General features: G+C 41.3%; 1 protein-coding gene across 5 annotated transcripts in view; it reads left to right on the forward strand.

Annotated features, from left to right (window-relative positions):
- The first annotated feature begins 19,652 nt into the window (after nt 1–19,652).
- The window catches only part of lef1 (lymphoid enhancer-binding factor 1), a 174,870-nt gene continuing 171,522 nt past the window's right edge, over nt 19,653–23,000 (forward strand). For all 5 annotated transcript variants that reach the window (XR_011885787.1, XM_072256388.1, XM_072256389.1 and 2 more), the window contains exons 1-3: nt 19,653–20,167; nt 20,334–20,403; nt 20,537–20,664. Coding sequence is in view for 4 of the 5 variants with exons in the window: in XM_072256388.1 (XP_072112489.1) it covers nt 19,952–20,167; nt 20,334–20,403; nt 20,537–20,664 (414 nt within the window). In the remaining variant the exon portion in view is untranslated. The remainder of the gene's footprint in view (nt 20,168–20,333; nt 20,404–20,536; nt 20,665–23,000) is intronic.

Genomic DNA, 23,000 nt, shown 5'->3' on the forward strand with positions numbered 1-23,000 from the left:
AGTGAAATTTTGAGAGTACAAAGCTTGTATGTGCCTGTCAGAATAAAAGGTAAAGGTAACAGGCTTTCAAGAGATTTTGAGGCCCTGATTAAGAAAAAAAAAGGAGGTGCATAGCATATATAGGCAGGTAGGAACAAATTAGGTACTTATAAGAAATGCAGGAGAGGACCTGAGAAAGAAATCAGGAGGGCTAAAAGAAGGCACAAGGTTGCCCTAACAGACAAGGTGAAGGAGAATCTTAAGGGCTTCTACAGATGTGTTAAGAAAAAATGGATTGCAAGGGACAAAAAATTGGTCCTCTGGAAGATCAGAATGGTAGGCTATTTGTAGAGCCAAAAGAGACAGGGGAGATCTTAAATGGACTTTTTTTGCATCTGTATCTACTCGGGACACTAACGCAGAGTAAATAGAAATGAGGCAAAACAGCATCGAGGACATGGATCCTGTACAGATTGTAGAGGAAAAGGTGTTCACTGTCTTGAGGCAAATTAGGATGGATAAATCCCTGGGGTCTGACAAGGTGATCCTTTGGACCCTGTGGGAGTCAAGAGCCGAAATTGCAGGGGCCCTAGCAGAGATATTTAAATCATCCTTTGTGACAAATGAGGTACCAGAGGATTGGAGGATAACTAATTTTGTTCCGATGTTTAAGAAAGGCTCTAAAATTAACCAGGAAAATCATAGGCCGGTGAGCCTGACACCAGTGGTGGGAAACAACAAACACCCAATATGCAGAGAGAGAGAGAGAGAGAGCGAGAGAAGTAAGCACATAGCACTCAGAACAAAAGTGAGCCCGCAGACACACAGGCTGGAGCAGCCAGAGTAGGCCGCAGCCTCAGCATCAGAAGCAAAGAGCAGACTAAATATCACGGAGCAGTGAGCAGAACCGAAACTGGTCTGACTCTCACCTCTGGTCCCGACACGCCGCCTTCTTAATCCATCTGGCCCAGCGTTTAAATCGTCCAAACATCAGGTCATTCCTCGGCCCTATCACATCAATATGGTCTGGGTTTGGATCTTGCCGCCACATTTCGGCCTGTACTCGACCTTTCCAAATCAGATAAGGGGCCTAAAACTGTTCACAATACTCCGTGCAGTCTGACCAATGTGTTATGAAGCCTCAGCATTACAATCTTGCTCTTATATTCTAGTCCTCTCGAATTGAATGCTAATCTTACATTTGCCTTCCTTACCACTGACTACTCAACCTGCAAATTAACCTTCAAGGAATCCAGCACGACTCCCAAGTCCCATTGCACCTCTGATTTTTGAATTTCCTCTATTTAGAAATAAGTCTTCTACTGAAGTGCATGACCTTATACTTCCCTACTCTGTATTCCATTTGCCTCTTCTTTACCCATTCTTCCAATCTGTCTGAATCCTTCTGCAGACCCTCTGATGTCACTCTTTCACTCGTTACTTCAAATTTCTATACCCCTTATAAATTTGTATTCCTTTATCAAATCTCCCCTCTTTCTTCCACACCCCAGGGAATAAAGTATATTAGTCTATATAGCAAATACTACTACTGATACAGGGCTCATTGGGGTGAGTCATAAAGATAATGCCATTGTAATGCAAATAAGCACCCTCGGACGGCTGATCCAATATCAGCCTTCCCACCACCTCTGCATTCTCTCCCAATACTGCTCGACTCTCCTTAGAGTACATGTCCATCTCCATCTTGAGCATATCGGATGACTCTACCTCTGGAATAGAGAATTCCAAATGTTCACCGTACTCTGAGATGAAATTCCTGCTCACCTCCATCTTGAATGGGCAACTACGTACTTATTCTGAAACCATGCCCGTTAGTTCTAAACACCAATATGAGGGGAAACATCTCTGTCAAAATCTTTTGTTTTGTGAACCGCAGACTCCAGTGAATATAGGCCCAATCTAGTAGGCCTTCTTCTTGTGTCACCTATTGATTCCAGCAGTTTAGCTGCTGTTGATATCAAAATTATTTTTCAGTAGTTCCCTGTTTACTCCCTCTCTCGCTTCTTAAGCATGTTTTCTAACAGATTAATATCTAATTACTGCAGCCCAAGGTAATATTGAGACCTTTTGTGAAGGGTGGCTGTGAATTTAATGTGCTGCGATAAAATTTCTGTCCAGTGGTGACACTACAGCAGAACTTTTAACTTCAGTGCTGTGGAGATCTTAATCCTTGCCAACTCACTCCAGATTCAGCAACCAATGAAAACTCCCAAGGTTTGGTACTGGAAAGTCCTCGTGAGCGTTGAGTGAATGGTCAACACTATTATACTAAAGATGCACCAATTACTGTGTGAAAACTTACTCTTCAGATCTTTCAATTTCTCCCATTTCTCATCAAACTAGTGGCCTCTAGTTCTAGATTCCTCTACTCTGTGAAAAACATTTTGACTATCAATTCCCTTCACAATTTTGTTAACAAGGTCATCTCTTAGCCTCCTATTTTCCAGTGATAGCAAAAAAACCCAGCATATCAAATCTCTCCTTATAACTACGGCCCTCCATCTTGCACAACATCTGGGTGAACCTCTTCTGCACTCTAGTGTGGTGACCAGAATTGTCCACAAAACTCTCAATTGCAGACAAAGATGTTTTGTACATTTGCAACATGAGTCTCAAGACTTATTACTCAATGCCTCAGCCTATTAAGGCAAACATACCAAATACCTTCTTCACTATTCTAGCTAGCTGTGTGGCCGCTTGTACCCTTAGGTCTCTCTGCACGGCAATGTTCCTAAGATCCCTGCCATTTACTCAATATGTCCTAAAAGAATGCGACCTCCCAAAGTGCCTTACCTCACACTTGTCTGGAATAAATTCCATCTGCCACCACTCTTCTGGATATAGAACATTGAACAGTATAGCACAGTGCAGGTCTTTTGGTCTACAATGTTTAAAGCTACTCCGAGATCAACTAACACTTTCCTCCCACATAACTCTACATTTCTCTTTTACCCATGTGTCTAAGAGTCTCTTAAATGCATCTGCCCTAATATGTCTGCCTCTACCACCACCTCTGGCAGTAGCTTTAATGCACCTACCATCATTTGTGTAAAAAACAAACCTCTTACATCTCCCCTATACTTTCCTCTGGTCACCTTAAAATTATGCCCCCTTGCACTAGGCATTGTTGCCTTGCTGTTTTCCAGCTGTTTTATGGCTCATTCTCTTTGAGCAACCTTATTCACTTTCTACAATTCCACTAATTTTTGTGTCATCAGTAAACTTATTAATCAGAACCATTACATTCTCTCCCAAAGCATTTATATATACTATGGACAACAAAGGTCCCTGCACCGATCCCTGCAGGATGCCAGTCAGAAATATATCCTTGTACCACTACACTCTGCCTCCTATCAACAAACTAGTTTTGAATCCAGGTCACCAACATGCCTTGATCCCTTGTGCCTTAACCCAAACTAGCCCACTATGTGGACTTTGTCAAAAACCTTATTAGAGTGCACTTTCATGGAACTATGTTCTTGTACTCCTAGGTCCCTCTGCTCTACAAAACTCCTGAAGGTCATATTGTTCACTGTGAAACTTCTTCCTTCATTTGTCCTCCCAGAATGCAAATACTATCCAAATTAAACTCTATTCACCATCCATCAATCCACTTACCTAGATGATCAAGTTTGATCTGTAAATCCTGACAGCCATCTGCACTGTCTATGACACCGCCTGTAGTATTTTAGTGTCTTCTGCAAACTTGCTCACCCTGCCTTAAACATTATTATCAAAATCATTGATATAGATCATAAACTGCAACGGGCCCAGGACTGACTCCAAGGGAACACCACTATTCCTGGGCCTCCAATCCTTAAAACAACATTTCACCATCAGCCTCTGCTTCCAACTGTCAAGTCAATTCTGCATCCAATTAACTGGATCCTAGTTCCCATGCGATCTAACTTTCCGTAGCAGTCTGCCATGCAGAACATTATCAAAGGCCTTACTGAAATACATACAGACCACATCTACCACCCTGCTTTCATCAGTCTTCTTGGTTACTTCTTCAATGAACTCAATCAAATTCACGATACACAGTCTTCCATACATAAAGTCATGCTGACTATCCTTAATCAACTCCGGTCTTTTCAAATAATTGTATATTATAGTTTCAAGAGTCCATCCCTTTCTTATTCCTAAATTACCCATATAGCCCCTTTGACCAATCCCTCCAGGATACCCTCCTTAAATACTGCCATAACGTTTACTTGATCAGTACTGTAATACCCCCTTCCAGCTTTTGCTCACACTCAATCACATATTCCAGAAGGAGTCCTGCCTTTCCCTCAACAATGTTTCTGTATTTGCAGCTATAATATAACTGTCCAGGAATTAACAGTTACTGATGAATAACTGTTCCACACTTAGAAAAGTACAGTACTTGCATTTATTGCTCTTCAAATTACCAGCACTTTTTATAAAGCTAATGAAATGCTTTTTTAGGTGTAGTTCTGGTAATGTCAGAAATGTAGCACCAAATTGCCAATAGCAAAGTGCCTTAGATATCAACAAAATAAAAGAAGAGATAAATCTTTATTTTAATTTATGTCACGTCGTAAGTATTGGTCAACACCTCTGGGAGAACATCACTGATATTCTTTCAAACAATGCTATGGGATAATTAATTTTTTGTTATTTATCTGCAGAGAAAGAGTAATGTTAGTGTTTATTGCCCATTCTTGAGTGTTGTCCAGTTGGTGGAGAGACAAATTCTGAAACTGCTGTAATCCTTCTGGAAGAGGTACTTCATCAGTGAGACAAGGTCAGGTGTTCCAGAATTTAGATCCAATGACAATGAAGGGATTTGTGCAGCTGGGAAGGAAACATGTAGGCACATGTATTCCTTTGACCTTGCTTCCCACCTCCTGGTTGTTGGTAGAAGTGGTGCGTTTTCGAAGTGCTGTTGGGAGTAGCTCGGTAAGTAACTGCAGTGCATTTTATCTATGGCAAACACTGAAAACATTGTGTGCTCATAGAACAAGAATGAATGTTAAGGGTGCTGGTTGGGGTAACAAACAAACAGGCTTTGCTCTGGACGCCGTCATGCATTTTGAACATCACTCACCCAGAGTCTCCATTTTAGTAAGTGGAAAGCCTTTGATATGACAGGAGGCTAAGTCACTCAGTAGAGAACAGCCAGCCACTGGCCTGATCACGTTGCCACTGTATCCACAGTAGAATTTGTAATTTGAAAGTTGTGCATCTTCAACAGCACAAGGCTCCCTCATGCTGCATTGGGAATGGCAACTACATGATGTGCTATTATTCATGAAAAGAGGTTTCAACACACAACCTCTTGACTCAGAGCCATAAGTGAGCTCACTGAGTCAAGCTTCTTACTTTATCACAACTCCCTCACACTGTCTGTCATGTAACTTCTCCCAGTCAAAATCTAAGTCAAAATAAGTCAAAGTAATTTTATTATCAATGTTTGTATGTGGCACCATTACAGGCATTTATAGGAAAATAAAGACATAAAAAGAATTTATGAAAAACTATACATAAACAAAAACTGACCAATATGCAAAAGAAAACAAATTGCAGAGATATATCAAAAAAAAATCATACTGAGAACATGAGTTGTGGAATCCTTGAAAGTGAGTCCATAGGTTGTGGAATCAGTTCGGAGTTGAGGTGAGTGAAGTTATCCATGTTGGTTCAAAAGCCTGATAGTTGTAAGATAATAACTGGTCCTGAAACCAGTACTGTGCAACCTAAGACCTCGGTACCCCCTGCCCCATGGTGGTAGTGAGATTGGAGCATGGGCTGCATGGTGGGGGTCCTTGATGATGGACACTGTTTTCTTGTGGCAGTGTTCCTTGTAAGTGTACTCAATGGTTGAGACCCCTTCAATGGTGGACAATCTCCCTGATGCACTATCTAAAACTAGAAACAAAATCATCAGAGCACTATTGCTGTCATTCATAACCTTGCAATTTCAATATACAGTCAATGTTTCCCTTCTTAGATACATAGAACTTCCATTTTGCAACTACTTGATGGTTATTAAGCACCTCAAGTTGGTGCGATCTTTTATTGATTCTATTATGGATTTATTGAGTATGCCCACAGGAAAACGAATCTCAAGGTGTATATGGTGACATATGTATTTTGATAATAAATTTACCTTGAAATTTGAGGACTTGACCCTGCACCCTGGACCAAATCTGATTTGTGAAGAGGACACTGTCTGCCACACACATACAGAAAAGTACCCCCTACAACTAACTGTTGGCATTCTTTGTCTCACTGGATCTACACAGAGCAGGACTGAATTTGAGTTCTGGTGGTGGTAAGTCCTGTGACAGGAATTCTTAGGTTTCTTCTAATTAAAACCAGGACAGTTTTGCAATTTCCACTATCATCGAAAACATGTTTGGAAATGCCTGAGGAGGAGAAAGCAGCTGCAAAGTGCCAGTGGGCCAGCAAATCGATTAAGAAAGGAACATCAGTCCATTTAAGTCTCTTAAAGTAATGAAGTCAGCACCATATCCCATAACACCGAATACTGGCATCTCTTCTTCGGCAATGAGGACTATTAGCTCAAACAATGATGTTATATTTTAACCCTTCCCATCTGGCCTGTCAATAAATACCACATTGTCAGTTCTTAGGAGATGCAGACACCCATGGTTCTTGAACTGACTAACAGGACAGGTCAATCAACAAGAGCTGGGTTCAGAATCAGGTTTATTATCACCGACGTGGTAATATGACGTGAAATTTGTTAACTTAGCAGCAGCAGTTCAAAGGAATACATAACATAGAAGAAAAAATAAATAAATAAGTAAATCAGTTACAGGTTTATGTATATTGAATAGATTAAAAATTGTGCAAAAACAGAAATAATATTTATTTAAAAAGTGAGGTAGTGTTCATGGGTTCAATGTCCGTTTAAGAATCGGATGGCAGAGGAGAAGAAGCTGAGTGTGTGCCTTTGGGCTTCTGTACCTCCTCCCTGATGGTAACAGTGAGAAAAGGGCATGTCCTGGGTGCTGGAGGTCCTTAATAATGGATGCTGCCTTTCTGAGACACCGCTCCTTGAAGATGTCCTGGGTACTTTGTAGGCTAGTACCCAAGATGGTGCCAACTAAATTTATGACCCACTGCAGCTTCTTTTGGTCCTGTGCAGTAGCCCCCACATACCTGGGGCAGTGATGCAGCCTGTCAGAATGCTCTCCACGGTACATCTATAGAAGTTTTGGAGTGTTTTTGTTGACGCACCAAATCTCTTCAAACTCCATATGACATATAGAGACGGTGTTACTTTCTTAATAGCTGCATCGATATGTTGGGACCAGGTTAGGTCCTCAGAGATTTTGACACCCAGGACAGCATCATGTATGGCACCTCCAGATAGATCTTCACAATGCACTGAATAAACACAGCTGATTGTCAATTGATAATGAAGTGAATATAGTTGATTGAGCTGAACTCAATTATTTAATACTTTTTTTCCAGACTTGTAGCACGATCCTGCTGTTCTGATTATTCCACTGTGGAGAGAGCTGCCAGAGCCAACATGGTAATGTCAAAGTGCTAATGTATCTGCTGAGTGATACACTTCAACTATTTCAATTTGATTTCCTAATAGGAAATCAAATTCCAGAAGAGCTTTTGTAGATATTAAACTCCTTGGCAGGAGAAAAGACAAAGATCAGAAGTTGAACAACAAGATTTCTGCTGTTTTGCTTCCTTTGGTTACAGAAGACGAAATAAAGAATAGTGATTTTACAAAAATGTGCAGACTACACGAACATGAACTAAACATCACCGAGGCAAAGAAGGGTCTGGCAGACTGCTCCCTGATGGAAAGGTCAGAATATTAAACCAGCACATGTCACTTGTGCTAAATCCAAATAACAGTATATTCATTGTTAAACTATAGCACCCCGGTTTGTTTTGTTCGTTCTTCACACTGGATTATTCCCATTATAGACCCACAAAATGCAAATAAAATGCAAATAGGAGTCTGGAGAAAAGCTGTATAGCCTTTTGCTGAGAATGTCTTCTGATGTCCCACATGTGTAACATGTTTGTTTCAAATTCAGTCGAAAATAATGGTCTTACCTCAGAGAATGACACAGTGCAGGGAGAAGCCATTTAGTTCATTATGCCATTGCTATCCAATTAATCTTATAGCCCTTTACTTTTGCTCTTTTCAAGTAGATACCCAATTCCATTTGAAAGTCATTACTCAGTGTATTTCCAACACTGCTGCGGAAAATATAGTCCAAGTTGAGATCAACGCAGTGGCACACCTAGAAGAGCGACTGCTTCATAGCCCCAGTGACCTGGTTTCACTCCTGACCTCTGGTAGCCTGTGTGGAGTTTGTATTTTCTTCTTCAGACTACAGTAAGTGTCCTGTAGGTTCCCTGGTATTCTCCCACAACTCAAGGACATATGGGGTGGTGAATTGCCCCTAGTGTGAAGATGAGTGGAGATCCGATGGGAATGTGGAGGGCAGTAACACTTGTTAAGGATCTTGCCCTTAATAGCGTACTGTGTCCTTGCATTTTCCCTACCAAGTTGCAATACCTTACATTTAAGCTCCATCTGCCACTTCACTGCCCATATCTGCAACTGATCTATATCGCACGGTATTCTTTGCCAGTCTTCTACACTATCCACAGCTCCACCGTTCTTGGTATTATCTGCAAACTTACTAACCCACCCTCTACGTTTTCATCCAGGTTATTTATATAAATCACAAACAGCAGAGGTCCCAGCACAGATCCCTGTGGAACACCACTAATTACAGACCTCCAGCTCAAATAAATCCCTTCAACTACTAAACTCTGCTCTTAAAACATTTTAAACAGGGATGTGGAGAAACTTCTTTAGCCAGAGGGTGGTGACATTGTGGAATTTATTATTACAGGCAGCTGTGGAGGCCAGGTCATTGGGTGTATTTAAGGCAGAGCTTGATAGGTTCTTGATTGGACACGGTATCAAAACTTACAGTGAGTGGGCTGAGGGGGGAGAAAAGGATCAGCCATTTTTAAAAGGCAGAGCAGACTCAATGGGCCAAATGGCCTAAGTCTACTCCTATGTCTTATGGTTTTATGGAATACAAGAATAGCATTTGTGCAGGATTTGTGTAAATGGGTGGTTGATGGTTAGCATAGGCTAGTTGAGCTGAAGGACCTGTTTCCATGTTGCATGTTTCTATGACTCAAATCCTATTGACAGAATAAAAAAAATCATCTTTTTGTACATCCTACAGGCAAAATACAATTTGCATTTATAGAGGACCTTACATAACTTCAAAATACTACTAAGCACTTTGCAGTGAAATAAGTTATTTTAAAGTGTTGGATATGGTTATAATGTAGGGAAAAACAGTGGTCAAATTATCCACAGCAAATTCCAACAAATGAGTTAAGAATGAATGAATTCTTCTTTTCAGCCCTCGACCAGAATACCAAGGGCACACTCTCCTACAGTTTTTTTTGAATTTGTGTTACGGGAAACTTTAAGTGAAATTGGGAGAATGAAAGGGTTTTCTCTTATTTTTAAGCCAGCACTTCTAACAGTGCAGCGCTTCCTCAGAACTGCACTAAACTGTCACTCTCAGTTTTACACTCCGTGCTCTTGAATGGAATTGAATCAATTACTTTCTGACTGAGCATCGCCACTGAATCAAGACTGACACAATTTATCAAGACGCAAGAAAGACAGCAGATTCTGGAAACCTAGATCAATACACAAAATGCTGGAGGAACGCAGCAGGCCAGGGAACATCTATGAAGGGCCCAGACCCTTCATCAGACTGGAAAGAAAGGGGAGAGAGATCCAGCATAAAAGAGATGAAGGGAAGGGGTGGAGCAAGAGCTAGCAAGTGATAGGTGGATCCAGGTGAGAGAGGAGGAATGTGAGAATGGTGTGAGAAGCTGAGAGGTGAAAGGTGCAAGTTAAGGGCTGAAGAGCATGGAATCTGATAGGAAGGAAAGTAGACCACGGAATGAGTGGAGGGAGGTGAGGCAGGAAACCAGAGGGAAGAATGTGCGGGTGATGGGCTGATCAGAAGGGTGTGGAAAGTGAAGGGGAACAGGTGATGAGGCTGCTGGGATAAGGGCAGACAAGGAGGGACAGAAAAATCGATATTCATGCCATCAGAATTGAGACTACCAAGGAGAAAATGATGTTCCATTCCTTAAATCTGCATCTATCCTCGACTTGGCAATAGAGGAGGTTGTGGACAGACATCTCTTTGAGGAAAAGGGAAGTCAAAATAGGCATCAGCACTGTGTGACACAATTTATAATCGCTTTTATAAAAATAATAAGCAACTGGGAAACTTGTTCTTGATTTGTGAGCTAGCTGCTAGTACAGGAACCTGGGCATGATATAGGAATATAATTATCATGGTAGAGGAGGGCATGGACTAACATGTCAGATTCCCATTCCAATATGTCGTGATGTAGACAGCCAATATCTAAGGAAATAGAGGCGCTGTCATATGATGGGACGAGACCCCATGGAGTCCATGTGGTCTCCTCTCATCATATAAATGTAGTTGCAAAGAAAGCATGACAGTGCCTCTACTTCCTTAAGTGTTGACTGGCTGCATCACGGCCTGGTATGGGAACACCAATGCCTTTGAATGGAAAATCCGACAAAAGGTGGCGGATTCTGCCCAGTACATCACAGCAAAAGCCCTCCCAACCATTGAGCACATCCACATGAAACGCTTTTGCAGCATCCATCATCAAAGATCCTCTCCGCCCAGGCCATGGTCTTTTCTCGCAGCGGCCATCAGGTAGAAAGAACAAGAACCTCAGCGCTCACAACACCATGTTCAAGAACAATCACTACCCCTCAACCAGCAGGTCTTGAACGCAAGAGGATAACTACACTCATCTACTGAGATGTTCCTACAACCACTGATCTCACTTTAAAGACTTTTACCTTGTTATTTCATGTTCTCATTATTTATTGCTATTTATTTATATTTATATTTGCACATTGTTGTCTATTCTTTGCTCTACCTGACCTTCCATTGAACCTGTTATAATTATTATTCTATAGATTTGCTGATTATGCTTGCAGTAAAGAGAATCTCAAGGTTCTAAGTGGTGACATATATGTACTCTGATAATAAAATTTACTTTGAACTTTGAACACTCAAGTTGGAAAATCAACACCTCATATTCTGTCTGGGTAGCCTCCAACCTGATGGCATGAACATTGATTTCTCTAGCTTCCATTATCTTCCCCGTTCTCCCATCTCTTTTTTTTTCATTCCCCATTTTGGTTCCCTCTCACTCCTGCTCTTCTCCTCACTTGCCCATCTCCTACCTCTAGTCCCACTCCTCCCTCCCTTTCTGCTATGGTCCACTGTCTTCTCCATTCACATCCCTTCTTCAGCCTATCACCACCCAGCTTTTCATATCACCTTCCCCTCCCCCCACCCGCCTACCTTCCTCCTCAACTGGTCACCTATCATCTGCCAGCTTGTACTTCTCCCTCTCTCCCCCACCACCTTTTTATTCTGATTTATACCCCTTCCTTTGCAGTCCTGCTGAAGCATCTCAGCCCAAATTGTCAACTATTTACTCCCCTCCATAGATGCTGCCTCAGTTGATGAGATCCTCCAGCAGATATTTGTGTGCTGCTCATGATGTAGTGCAGAGTACGAGTTCAAATTCCAAGGATTAGGACTCAATTAAGTATGTTTGGTAAACTGCACTCTATCAGAAGAAAGTAACCACAAGAGCTACTGGTTGCCTTCTTTCTTTTTCAATCTTTTTATTAAGTTTCAGATTAATACTGTATACATAACAATATTAATGATACAAAGAGATCGGTGTAACATTGATAATGGTTAACATATACAAACATAATTCGAGTAAAATATATAATTCAAGCCTCCCAATCTCTAAGTAATTGAACATGAAAAAAGAATTTTATAAAGAACCCCCTAAACTAAAAGAAACAAAACAAAATTGGGATGTCCTATTCCTTTGGATAAGAACATTATTTGTCATTAACTCCTCTCCTCCATAGATAAACAAAAGATTATTTAAAATAAGGGGTTCTGAAAGGGACAACTTACATCATATGAAAATGTTGAATAAATGGTCTCCAGGTTTCTTCAAATTTAACTGAAAAATCAACCATACCACATCTAATTTTTTTCCAGGTTTAAACATAATATAGTTCGAGAAAACCATTGAAAAGCAGTAGGATGATCAGAATCTTTCTATTTAAGTAAGATGGATCTTTTAGCTAATAGTGTAACAAATGCAATCAAACGGCAAGAGCTACTGGCTGCTGTAAAACCAATTGTTCCCTGATATCCAGCACAGAGATGAATCACCACCTCCCTACACTTCTTGGGTGTCAATCTTGACTTCGGAGGTCGTTAGTTAGTTGGTTTAGTCTAGTTAGTTTGTTTGTTTTTTACTATATACACCAGAGTGCAAAGACATTCCATGCCTGCGTGAAGTTCTCAGAGTAAACAATATACATACTAATAATAAACTCAACAATAAATACAATGATAAGTGCAAAACAATGGATTTGTTCTAGTGCAATCTGAGGTACTGTAGTTCGAAATAAAAGTAGAGCACATGGTGAAACTTTTTCTTAGGGATGTTAATATGTCAGGTTCAATTCAGTGCATGACTGAAGCTGTCCTGATGATCACCATATTAGATGCAATGTCTGCTCTTTCTAATAGTTGTAAAATTCTGTTTGTAGAACAGGAAATTCCATCTGCTATTTAGGCCAATATTTCTCCCTCGGCCAACATCATTAATAGGCAAATTACATTACATCTAACTTTATCCAATTCATTGACTGTAACTTTGCCCCCTCCCACCGCCTATGCCAACTAACTTTCTGAAAATCTACAATATTTCGATTTATTTTCCTTCGACATTCACAATAGTTCGCTTATTTCCTTCAGTTGTAAACTCACTGCTTGTAGATTGGTGGGAACAGATTTCATCAGGACTTTCAAGGGTGAATTGTGTAGGTGCTTAAGGAAAAAAGTATTCACCGAGCTGTGGAGAAACAGCAGAATAATATGAGATGGATTTCTCCATGAGAAAATGATAAGGACTAAATAGATTGACTAGTCTCTGTATGTGCTAAAACAATTCCATGATTACATGAGAGTTCTTCAACATTTCCTGGGTCATGAAAGGTGCTATGCCCCCCATTTTTTCTTTTTCTTAAAAAAAGGACTCCATTTCACATAGTGTACGATTCTTAACCCTCTTCCCCCACCCAGAATCCCCATCTCATTTGGGGAAATTCAGATAGCCAGGTTGTATTTCACAAAAATATCAAGAACATATATATTTGTTTCTCCATTTAGAACTTCATGTTCTCTTTAATTCAGTGCTAACTTTATTGCTGGATTCTGGAACCAAAAAAAGATTTACCAAGCTAAAGAAACTTAGCAGGTCAGGAAACATCCATGGAGGGAATTGAAAAGTCAACATTTCAGGTCGAGGCACTTCATTTAGACGGTAGATTGTTCCACCTTTCACCGTGCACAAATCAAGTCAATATCAAATATGTTTGTAAACAGGGACTTTGCTTTGGAGTTATTGCAGGGAGCAGGTTCATCATATGACAGGTAACAATGGCAAACCAATAGAATCACAGGATTCACTTAAACAACATTTTTGATGCAATTTGAAATTGTGTATTACTGTATTTGTCACACATACTACTTTGCAATACCTTTGTGTTTGTATTTTGGGTAAATGAAGATGAAGCAAATTATTTCTTGGAAATGGAATACTGTATGCTTGAGTCATTCTCTGTATGAAAGTCCTTTTAGTGAAAGTGACTACTTAGTCAGGTAAAGATGATGCAGCCTCTACACAGGTCAGGTTAGCATTTCAATGGACATAACAGTTGGTAGAGGAATATTTAGCATTTATTTGACAGTCTTCTATACATTACATTGGCTGACTCATCAAACCATTTAAAATAACTGACCAATGAATGTCAGTTAAGTTGCTGTCAACAGAGAGTTATGGCCTTTAATGTCAAATTGAATTGACTCCTGGCCTGCAGATAGAGAAAAGAAAATGTGCAGTATAGAGACCATGTGCTATAATGAGACATTGGACAGATTATGATTGTCTTCCCTGCAGCAGCAGAGGCTAATGGGAGACATGATAGAAATTTATAAAATTATGAGTCATAGATAGAATAGACGGCTAATATAATTTTTTCTAGAATCAAAATATCAAATGTGTAATATTACAAGGTGTAATATTTAAGGGGTTAAGTTCAAAGATGGTGTGTAGGGTAAGGTTTTTACATACAGAGTAGTCATTGCCTGAAATCCACTACCAGGGGCAGTGGTGGAGGCAGCCCTGAGAAAGGCACGTGAATCGACAGAAAATGGAGGGAAATGGTGTAAGGGATTCATTTAATCAGGTGTTATTAGCTTAATTAGTTTGACACAGCATCATGAGATGTAGGGCATAGGTCTATGTTCTATGTTCTAAGGACTAAATAAGTAACATAATGTTGCAAAAAAGGATACATTCTTTCAAGCAAACAGTATGGTAAGTGGCTAAAAACACATAAAGTGGATCAAAACAGTAAAGTATTGGCGGGCTGGTACACACCATAAGTTTTACTTGCCTTAGTTCCTGCACATTTCTGGCAACTTGACTCTTTTGCTGTTTGTCAGATTTACAATGCAGCCCTTGTTCTGGGCTATACCCTCCCTGGTCCCATAAAGGAAATGAGAATGTGTACTGCCTTTTTAACAAAGCTATACGAATACAATTTGGATCTCCCAGATGTTTTGTGGGTAATTGAGCCGATCCAAAGTGTGGTCAGTGCTGCAATACAAGAAACATGTCAACTAAGTGCAAAGTGATAAACGGTTTTAATAATATTAATTTGGGGATAAATGCCATTAGCCATAATGAATGAGCAGGCACTTAAATTCTCTCAACCAATTCCAGCTATGCAATCCTTCCTCAGTATTACACCAGAAACTGTCCAGAATTTTCAGTGTGTTCTCTGCCATTGGACTTGAAACTGAGACAAAAATCCCAACCGTCAGCCAGGGCTGAGAATTTGCAGTATTATCAACTTTCTCATTTCATCACTCTCGTCTTGCACTTTATCACATTCTCATCTCTTATCTTTCTTTCTCTCTGTTTGACTCCATTCTGGCTGTTCATTTTCATTATTCACCAGTGCCCATGCAAGGTCACAAACATTAACCCTGCCACTAAAATACCAATCTTCTTTTTTCCTCTCTCTTCAGATACTGCCTGACCTGGTGAATGTTTCCAGCATTTTTCTGCTGTTACCCTTAGTATTTGCTGTAATTCTGTATTTTACTTTGGAGTAGAGCAGTATGAGAAATATAAGCGCCTTTGTACTGAATAAACAAACCATTCCCAAACACAAAGCTTTATTACAATTAGCTCGACTCAACAATCCCCATTGTTCACTAGAAAATTCAAAAATTGTCATCAATTGGCAAATCTTTCTTTGATGTTGCATTGTTGATTTAGTGACGTTAGTTGTTTCAAGTTTTCAAGTTTAAGTTTATTGTTATAGGCATATATAGACAGAGTATAAAAGCTTTGGAAGTTCAGCTTGTTAGTTGTTGGATTCCACTGCAATGGTATTCTACTTAACGGGGCAGGCTTCAAGAAAGCTGTCACTGAAGTATATCATCCAACTTTAAACAGCTGTAGTATTGGATCTTTGCAAAATAAAACATTAATAATAAGCTGCTGTTCAGAACCGTAAAGAACATTGGTAGTCTTTGCTTGTAGAATATGGATGCACATTCACAAATACACTATACTGAGCCACAACACAGAAAGCATACTTCGCTGTTCCATTGATTTTCCAAATGTGTGCATGTGTGAATGTGTTTATGTGTCTGTGTGTGTTCCATGCGGAACATTGTGCAAAAATTGGCACACGTCCAAAGGAGCTCTTGTCTTAGCCTGCACAGTGTCAGCTATCAATGGTCGGATCCTTGGCAAAGGAAAACCATTCTTTCATTGCAGGAAATAAGCTTTAAGTGATGTGACCTTGGGCCGTGGGCATTATTGGTGAAGTTGCATGCATTGTCACTTCTAAAAAGCACAAGTGGGTCTTCTCCTTAACTCATTCCATGATGCTGTCTCTCATGTGTATTATATAGGGAAGTCTAAGACTTTGACTCACCTGGTGCTCTATTCCATAGTATTGTGCCACCGGGAAACAAACACGATGGTGCTCCTCCAACGTTGGTCATCATGGTGGCACAAAGTATGTGGCAGGGAGATCCTATGAAAGGTATCCCATTGAGTTGCTGTAGTCATTCATCAGTCATCAACACTCCAGTACTACAGTGGCTGCATCTGTGAGTCCAATAGCAGCAGTACCACCAACTTTTCAGCGTGGCATTGTGGCTGCTGTGACAAAGAGGCAAATGGTAAATGTTCAACCATAATCCTGGCTTGGGCCATGTAAGTATGGAAGAGGGTTTTGGGTCAAGAGGTGAGGTATATGGCAGAGTAACCAGCACTGCCTATGTAACCAGGTAGCTCCAGTTCAATGGTAACCATCAGCAGAGTTCTATTGCCATTGAAGGTCTTGAGCAGATACTTGGGATCTGCCACCCAAAAGGTGGTCACTAGTTGTCACTTATGTTGTCCATCATTTGAGTTTGAATGCCATTAGCTGTACACCATCTCACTCCTGACCTCATGAGCATCAATGAATATGTTTGGGCTGAAGACAATTCTGAACCCGAGGGATAAAATCTACTAGAACCTCAATGTTCTTCATCCTCCCCTGAGCCTATACACCCAGAGGTCACTGTAAAGAAATCCCAGTACTCTCAGTGTTATATTTGACGTGGAACTTGAATTCATCACGTCCGAAAGGCGTGCTTGTTTTTTTATAATTGTCCCCCCCACCATTAAAAATAAGAGCTTTTCTTTTAAAGCAACGGTGAGACAAATTACCTCTGCTCCTGCTATTGAGAGATCTGACTTAACACTATTACTGAAATATAAATGTAAAAATACAAAGGAGAAGCCAGTGTATCCCCAGAGTCCGACAATAACAGCGGGAACGTGTAGAACGTTAGTGTAACAATTTAAACCAAGTTCTCAACGGAAAACACTCAACATTTCAATTGTGAAGCTTCTTATTGAATCTGAACTGTCGACAAATATGATCACAGATGAGTTTAAGTGTATGAATTGCAGACAGCATTTTTTTCCCCCGTCTCTGCTGTTTTAAAACGCTGGATCCAATCCAACCTCCACATTGTATCCAGACCCATTCCTTTGATCTCTCTGTGTGTTTTATTTTCCTTCTTTCACTCTTCCCTTTACCCGGAAGTGAACCGTTGCAGCCTCAGCTGGAACACGTGGAAATATCTGCGTTTTTGGGCTCGGCACTTTTCCAAATGTAAGGAAGGGGGAGAGAAGAAAGCGGCCGCCGAAAGATCAAAGACACGGGCGGCTCCACCTCCTGCTTTATAAGATCGGCCCCGTCATTAACCCTCTTCTCACGCAATGTGCAGCCCTGCACTGGGATCCGTGTAGTACCAACAAAAACAGCAGCGAGAAAAATATGTCTCTTTGCACAAATATTATAACAGATAACCTTCGCCCCTCCCTCAAAACTTCACTGAACTGTGAAATATCTCCCTATTTGTTTCCCGTTTCTCCTCCCCTTTCTCCCTCCCCCCACCTCCATCCTATTTCAGATTTCTCCCAAATTGTTTATCCAGATTTCGGCGAGATGAAAGTGGTCTCGGAGCAGAAGTTTCCCGCACCAAATTTAAAGATGTTTCCAAACACACTCTGTCAACGGTGGCCGTGCGTTCGCACTGATGGTCAAGACTTCTGATCAGTGCCACGTTCATCTGCGGTGCATCGGTTAGATCAAAGCGTATACCCGCAACATTTAAACCCGCTCTATCCCGGTTCTGTATTGTACCACTTGGTCCTGCCCTATATCCCGTTTTGTTTTCATACCTGCGCAATATTTATGAGAGTGTGCTTAGTATTTACTGGCAACGTAAACATTTAATTGTTCTCTAGTTCTAGATTAAACCAGCACACAGTTGCGCCCCTTTGATATATTCTCTTTTAAGTTAGCACAACGTCCTCCGTCGTTTTACTCTTGCCAGTGCTGATGCAGTGCGTTTCGCCTCTTTAACGCTGAGTAAATGTCTGTCGGTCAGATCAGAGAACCCGACTGCCTCCATCTCTCCTTCAGTCCCACTCACTGTCGGCGCAACAGGTTTTCTCCTCGCAGCGCTGCGTTGGAGTTGAAACTTCCTGAGTTAATGATCTTGGCATAAATCATACCCGTCCCCTTCCCTTCTATCCCTGTTTTTAATAGCAGCGGCGTACACTGGAAACATGGCAACACCTCCAAATAGATCCTCGCCGGACACGCCGCAAGAAAACAGATTTAGCATTTCAGGTGCTTTTTTAAAAATCTAGTTTCCGCTACACAATCAGCTATTTTGGATAAAATGAATTTACTCTTACTGTACGGATAAAAGCCACTCGGCCCTTCGCAGGCTTCCCCGCTCATTAGGAGACCTTATCTCACATAACCCTTTCTTTTTAAATCCTTCTTCCAAATACACACGTAAATCCCATGGGGCTTATTATATAAACTTGTGAGGCATATTTTTGCAAGTATGAATGTTATCTGAAATAGTCATATAGCGAAAGATTCCTGATTGATTTGGGGGGAGGTTTGGACACTGGTTCAAGTGTAGAAAAGCGCTTTTGAAAAGATAGCATTTCCCCGGCATTATTCAACGTGACATATCCAGGATGTCCTGTGAAGTTGACATCCCCATTCGTCGCTGATGTTCCTTTGTCTCAATCAGAACTTTACATTTTCAGGTACGTATTTATTTACATGGGGTTAGATTTTCAGAAACACACACCCGCCCCTTAAATAACAGACGGAGAAAGTGGCTGCACTATTGCGGTCGACACTATTTTGATTTCCTTCGTTTTTATTCCCTGCCTGGTTTTAACATAACATCGTTTTCCTGCGTTGTAATAGAAAGGAGGCCGCGCACCTTGTAAAGAGCACAATGCTGTCCAAAATCCATTAATATACCTGCAGCAATGCAAAGTCTTTTGATCTAATGTTTCAAGTTGACCTGACTGGAGGATGCTTTATTCTGTCCCTTGGATTGTCCGTGTAAAGGCGCTTGAAAATATGAGTTATATTAGGCCGAAACCCACTGATTAAATATCAACAAAAAACCTTGTACTTTAGTGAATCAGTGGGAAAATGTTTCCACCCCCTCCCCGCAAAAAAATGCTTCCCCAAGTTACATTTTGATTTTGTTAAAATTGATTCTATTGAACACATAGGTTTAATTATCCACAAAAAAACAGGTCTGGTAGTGGGGTTCAAAATAGGACTGTTTATTTTGTGGTTTGATTAAAAAATTCTCTGTGTGTGCTGGTAAATTTGCAAAATCTCTTAGGTCTCCGCCTGCAGAGTCTGCTCTGAATCTCATTAGAGTTCCGGGAGGACAATTGTAAATCTCTCCCGTCAATCAGAGCTGTCAATCAGGCCAGCGGCGCAGCTTTGATCTCCCCTCTCCCTCCTCCTCGCCTCGTTTTTTTTGCTGCAAGAATCTCCGACGTCTCCTAATACAACCAACCAACTAGTCTTCTGGGCTTGCTTTAACTAGCTTCACTCCCAAGACAGAGAGAGAGAGAAAGAGCAAGCAAAGATAGAGTTTGCATTTAACCAGAGAAGGGGAATCAGTACTTTATCTTCTTGTTGGAACTTGCGCTTTCACTATTTTTATTTCAGAGTTTAGGTATATACATACAAAGACTGGCTTTATTTAATAAAAGTCAGATTTTTCTCTCTCCCAAGACTGTCTACACTACCCATAAATTAATATTGCTACATTATTAGATATAAACTTCCCCTCCACGGTATAAGGGAGGGATGCCGCAGTTAAACGGCAGTGGCGACCCAGAGTTGGGTGCGAACGACGAGATGATTTCGTTTAAAGACGAAGGAGAACAAGAGGAGAAAATCCTGGCAGAGATCAGTGGCAGCGAAGAACGGGATCTGGCGGACCTCAAGTCATCGCTGGTCAATGAATCGGAGATCAACCCGGGCAGCGGAGACAGCGGCGGTAGCAACTCGCGGGAGCCCGAGGTAAAATGGGAAGCATGAAGCGAGAGCGCGGACACAACCTCCTTACGTTCCCTACACCCTCTGCCCTGTCCTCTCTCACTGAATACTTTCAACAGTCGCTCAATAACCTCTACTTTTCTCTCTACACCCTCCCCCCCCAAAAAAAACCGTGTTACCGACTGTGTAGGTGGGCAGACGATTGCAGGTTAACGAGGATGGCTTTCGGGATAAAGTACGCCGTCCGGGCACCGAGGAGGGTGAGGACCCCGTGTTTTATTTACATTCTGAATCAAGTGTGCGTTTTGATTACTGAAAGAGTACAATTCGCCTGCAATATCCCAGTTTCTTGCTGGGCCTCTTTATAATATTTGCAATAAACTTTTTAAACAGGGAAACGGCAGGATGGAACGATGGGTCCGGCCTTCTGTGGTTACCAGCCCAGCTACATTATGATCCCTAACCTTAGCAATGAGCCGTATGTGAACAACGGCTCCCTCTCCCCTCCGGGCGCCAGAACGGTGAGTCAAGCGGCTGCAACCGCTCAGTCGTTAACGGATAAACCTCCCGTCCTTCACTTTTACATGAGCTTGGAGCGGTACCATTGCCCGCTACGGGTGGAGCACCGGACAGCTCACCTGTCCACGTTGTCCCTTAGGTTATTGATGGGACTGTTGCTTCACTCAAGTTGTACTTATTGTGTGTGTGTGTGTGTGTGTGTGTGTGTGTGTGTGTGTGTTAGCGTGCGGTAATGCATTGTACGATCAATCTGTTAATTTTAAATCCTTCAATATAAAATCTGCACATGACCTTTCCTCTTTGACTTTCTGTTTTAAATTTCGGATGGTATGTATGGTAGATAGGAAATTGTTGTTACGTCGCCTCGCTGCCTCCGCGCACACAGAGCGACTTTAAACAAACACAAGCAGTTTTAGCCGCTAACTTTAAAGAGGCCGGGAGGAGGCACGTTTTCAGTGATTTAATGCGAGAAATAAAAGACGTTTTTAAGAAGATAGAACAAGGGGGCAGTTATTTGCAGTGCTTGTCTTTTCCACAATCCCTCGGGGGAATAGGGAGGGTGGGGAACAGTCTTGACTGAAGGAGGGTGGTTCTGGTGTTTGTCAAGGAGACTGCATGCCGCTTGTCTGACTGCAGCGATTTTTTTCGGTGGCCGATAGATCCCATTCTTTAAATAAAAAGTGGAGCTGAGATTGTGTGAAGGCTGTGAATTTAAAATTTCATGGTGGAATTAAGAAGATGCCTCCAGTAACAGAAACCGTAATGTCGGAATGCTTTGGCTTCAGTAAGTGCTGCAGAACTATATGTGGTCACTTGAATCTACCATGGAAGTTGATTACCTGAAATGAAAATTTACCGAAACACCACAAGGTCTCCTCGTGAACCAATCTGTTACAAGGTTAAGCATCTAGAGGAAAGGCTGGTTAAAATCTTGGTTCAGATGCTACATGTCAAACTTTGAAGAAGTACTGTATTTTGGACCATTACGAAGCACATGTGTGTGTGTGTTTGTGGGTTTCACCGTTTTCTGCCCTGGGTGTGGGTACAGTAAGAAATTGAAGGCTTGACATGCTCTAGTTTTAACCATTCCCAGACACCTATTGGTCAACCACCCACTTGCGAGCTTGGTAGTTTCCTAGTGACAGTTCAGTTTGGAGGGGATCATCTGCCTCTGCCTAAAGTAATTTATATACCCTGCGTTGGTTCATGGTTTACCATTAGGTTGTGGATAAAATTGTAGCAGAATGATTATTAGTTGACATATTGTCAAATGCCCACAATAAATATATTTTAAACCGTGGGGCAACTACATGTTTGGGATAATTATATATAATCTCTTAGGTTTTTTTTGCTTTTAGTCTCCGGAGCATTTTTGAAGAAGTCAGACAATCTAGTGATGTCTTTAGGGAAATGTAAAAGTGATGACTGTAAATATGAACTGCTTACGAAGAAAAAGGAATTCAGGATAATTTTCTTTTCAGAGTGCCTCAAATGGGGAATGTGTTTCCTCGTGGCATAGTTGAAGGAAGTTGTGAGGAATTGTCAGGAAGCTACATGATATACGATGGGGACAGAATGGATAGATTTGCAGATTGAGTGATGTAGGCGGAGGCCTATTTTCAGTATCTTTCTAGGCGTAGATTGGTCGAGTTGAATGGCCTTTCCCTGTGGTGCGAACACTCTACATTTGTACAAGGTACTTGATTGTAAATTACATTGATTAGCGTGGACATGTCTGCTGTGGTGATGTCACACGGCACTTTAACAACAATACATTGGCCTATTTCTGACGCATCTGCACCAATTTACGGTGCAACTGCCAGATGTTTGAATAGTTCTTCAGGTGGACCCGAATTGACAGCAACAACCCCCGCAGCCCGAAGTTGTAAAGTGTGGCTTTAGGCAAATGTAGTCCTGCGGCATTCTGTGGTCACCCTGCGCATGGGGGAGGGGTGGGGTACTGGAGTTTTGAGAGCTTTTTCAGTGTTTGGATCTGGTTTCTCTTTCCTCCAAGGCCTTTTAAACCCAATGTCAAACCAAAAGTGGCCAGGATTTGTTCACCAAGTTAAATGTAATCTTCATCGTGACTACAGGACATCCCTTTCACACTGAGCCTGATCTTTTTCCTAATTAATCAGGTAGTCGGAGTAGGGGGTTCCAGCTACCTGTTTTTTTTCAAGCAGAAATTTATTTTGGTGTGTGTTCTGCAGTTGTGAGGACATGTGTGCAACAGGATCAGGAGCGAAGCGGTTGTGGATATTACACACTTGTGAATAGTTCTGACAGAACTGGGTATAACACTCTGTTAACACGATAGAATTCATTCTGTGTTGGTGTT

Source organism: Mobula birostris, chromosome 4, assembly GCF_030028105.1.
Source record: "Mobula birostris isolate sMobBir1 chromosome 4, sMobBir1.hap1, whole genome shotgun sequence".
NCBI lineage: Eukaryota > Metazoa > Chordata > Chondrichthyes > Myliobatiformes > Myliobatidae > Mobula > Mobula birostris.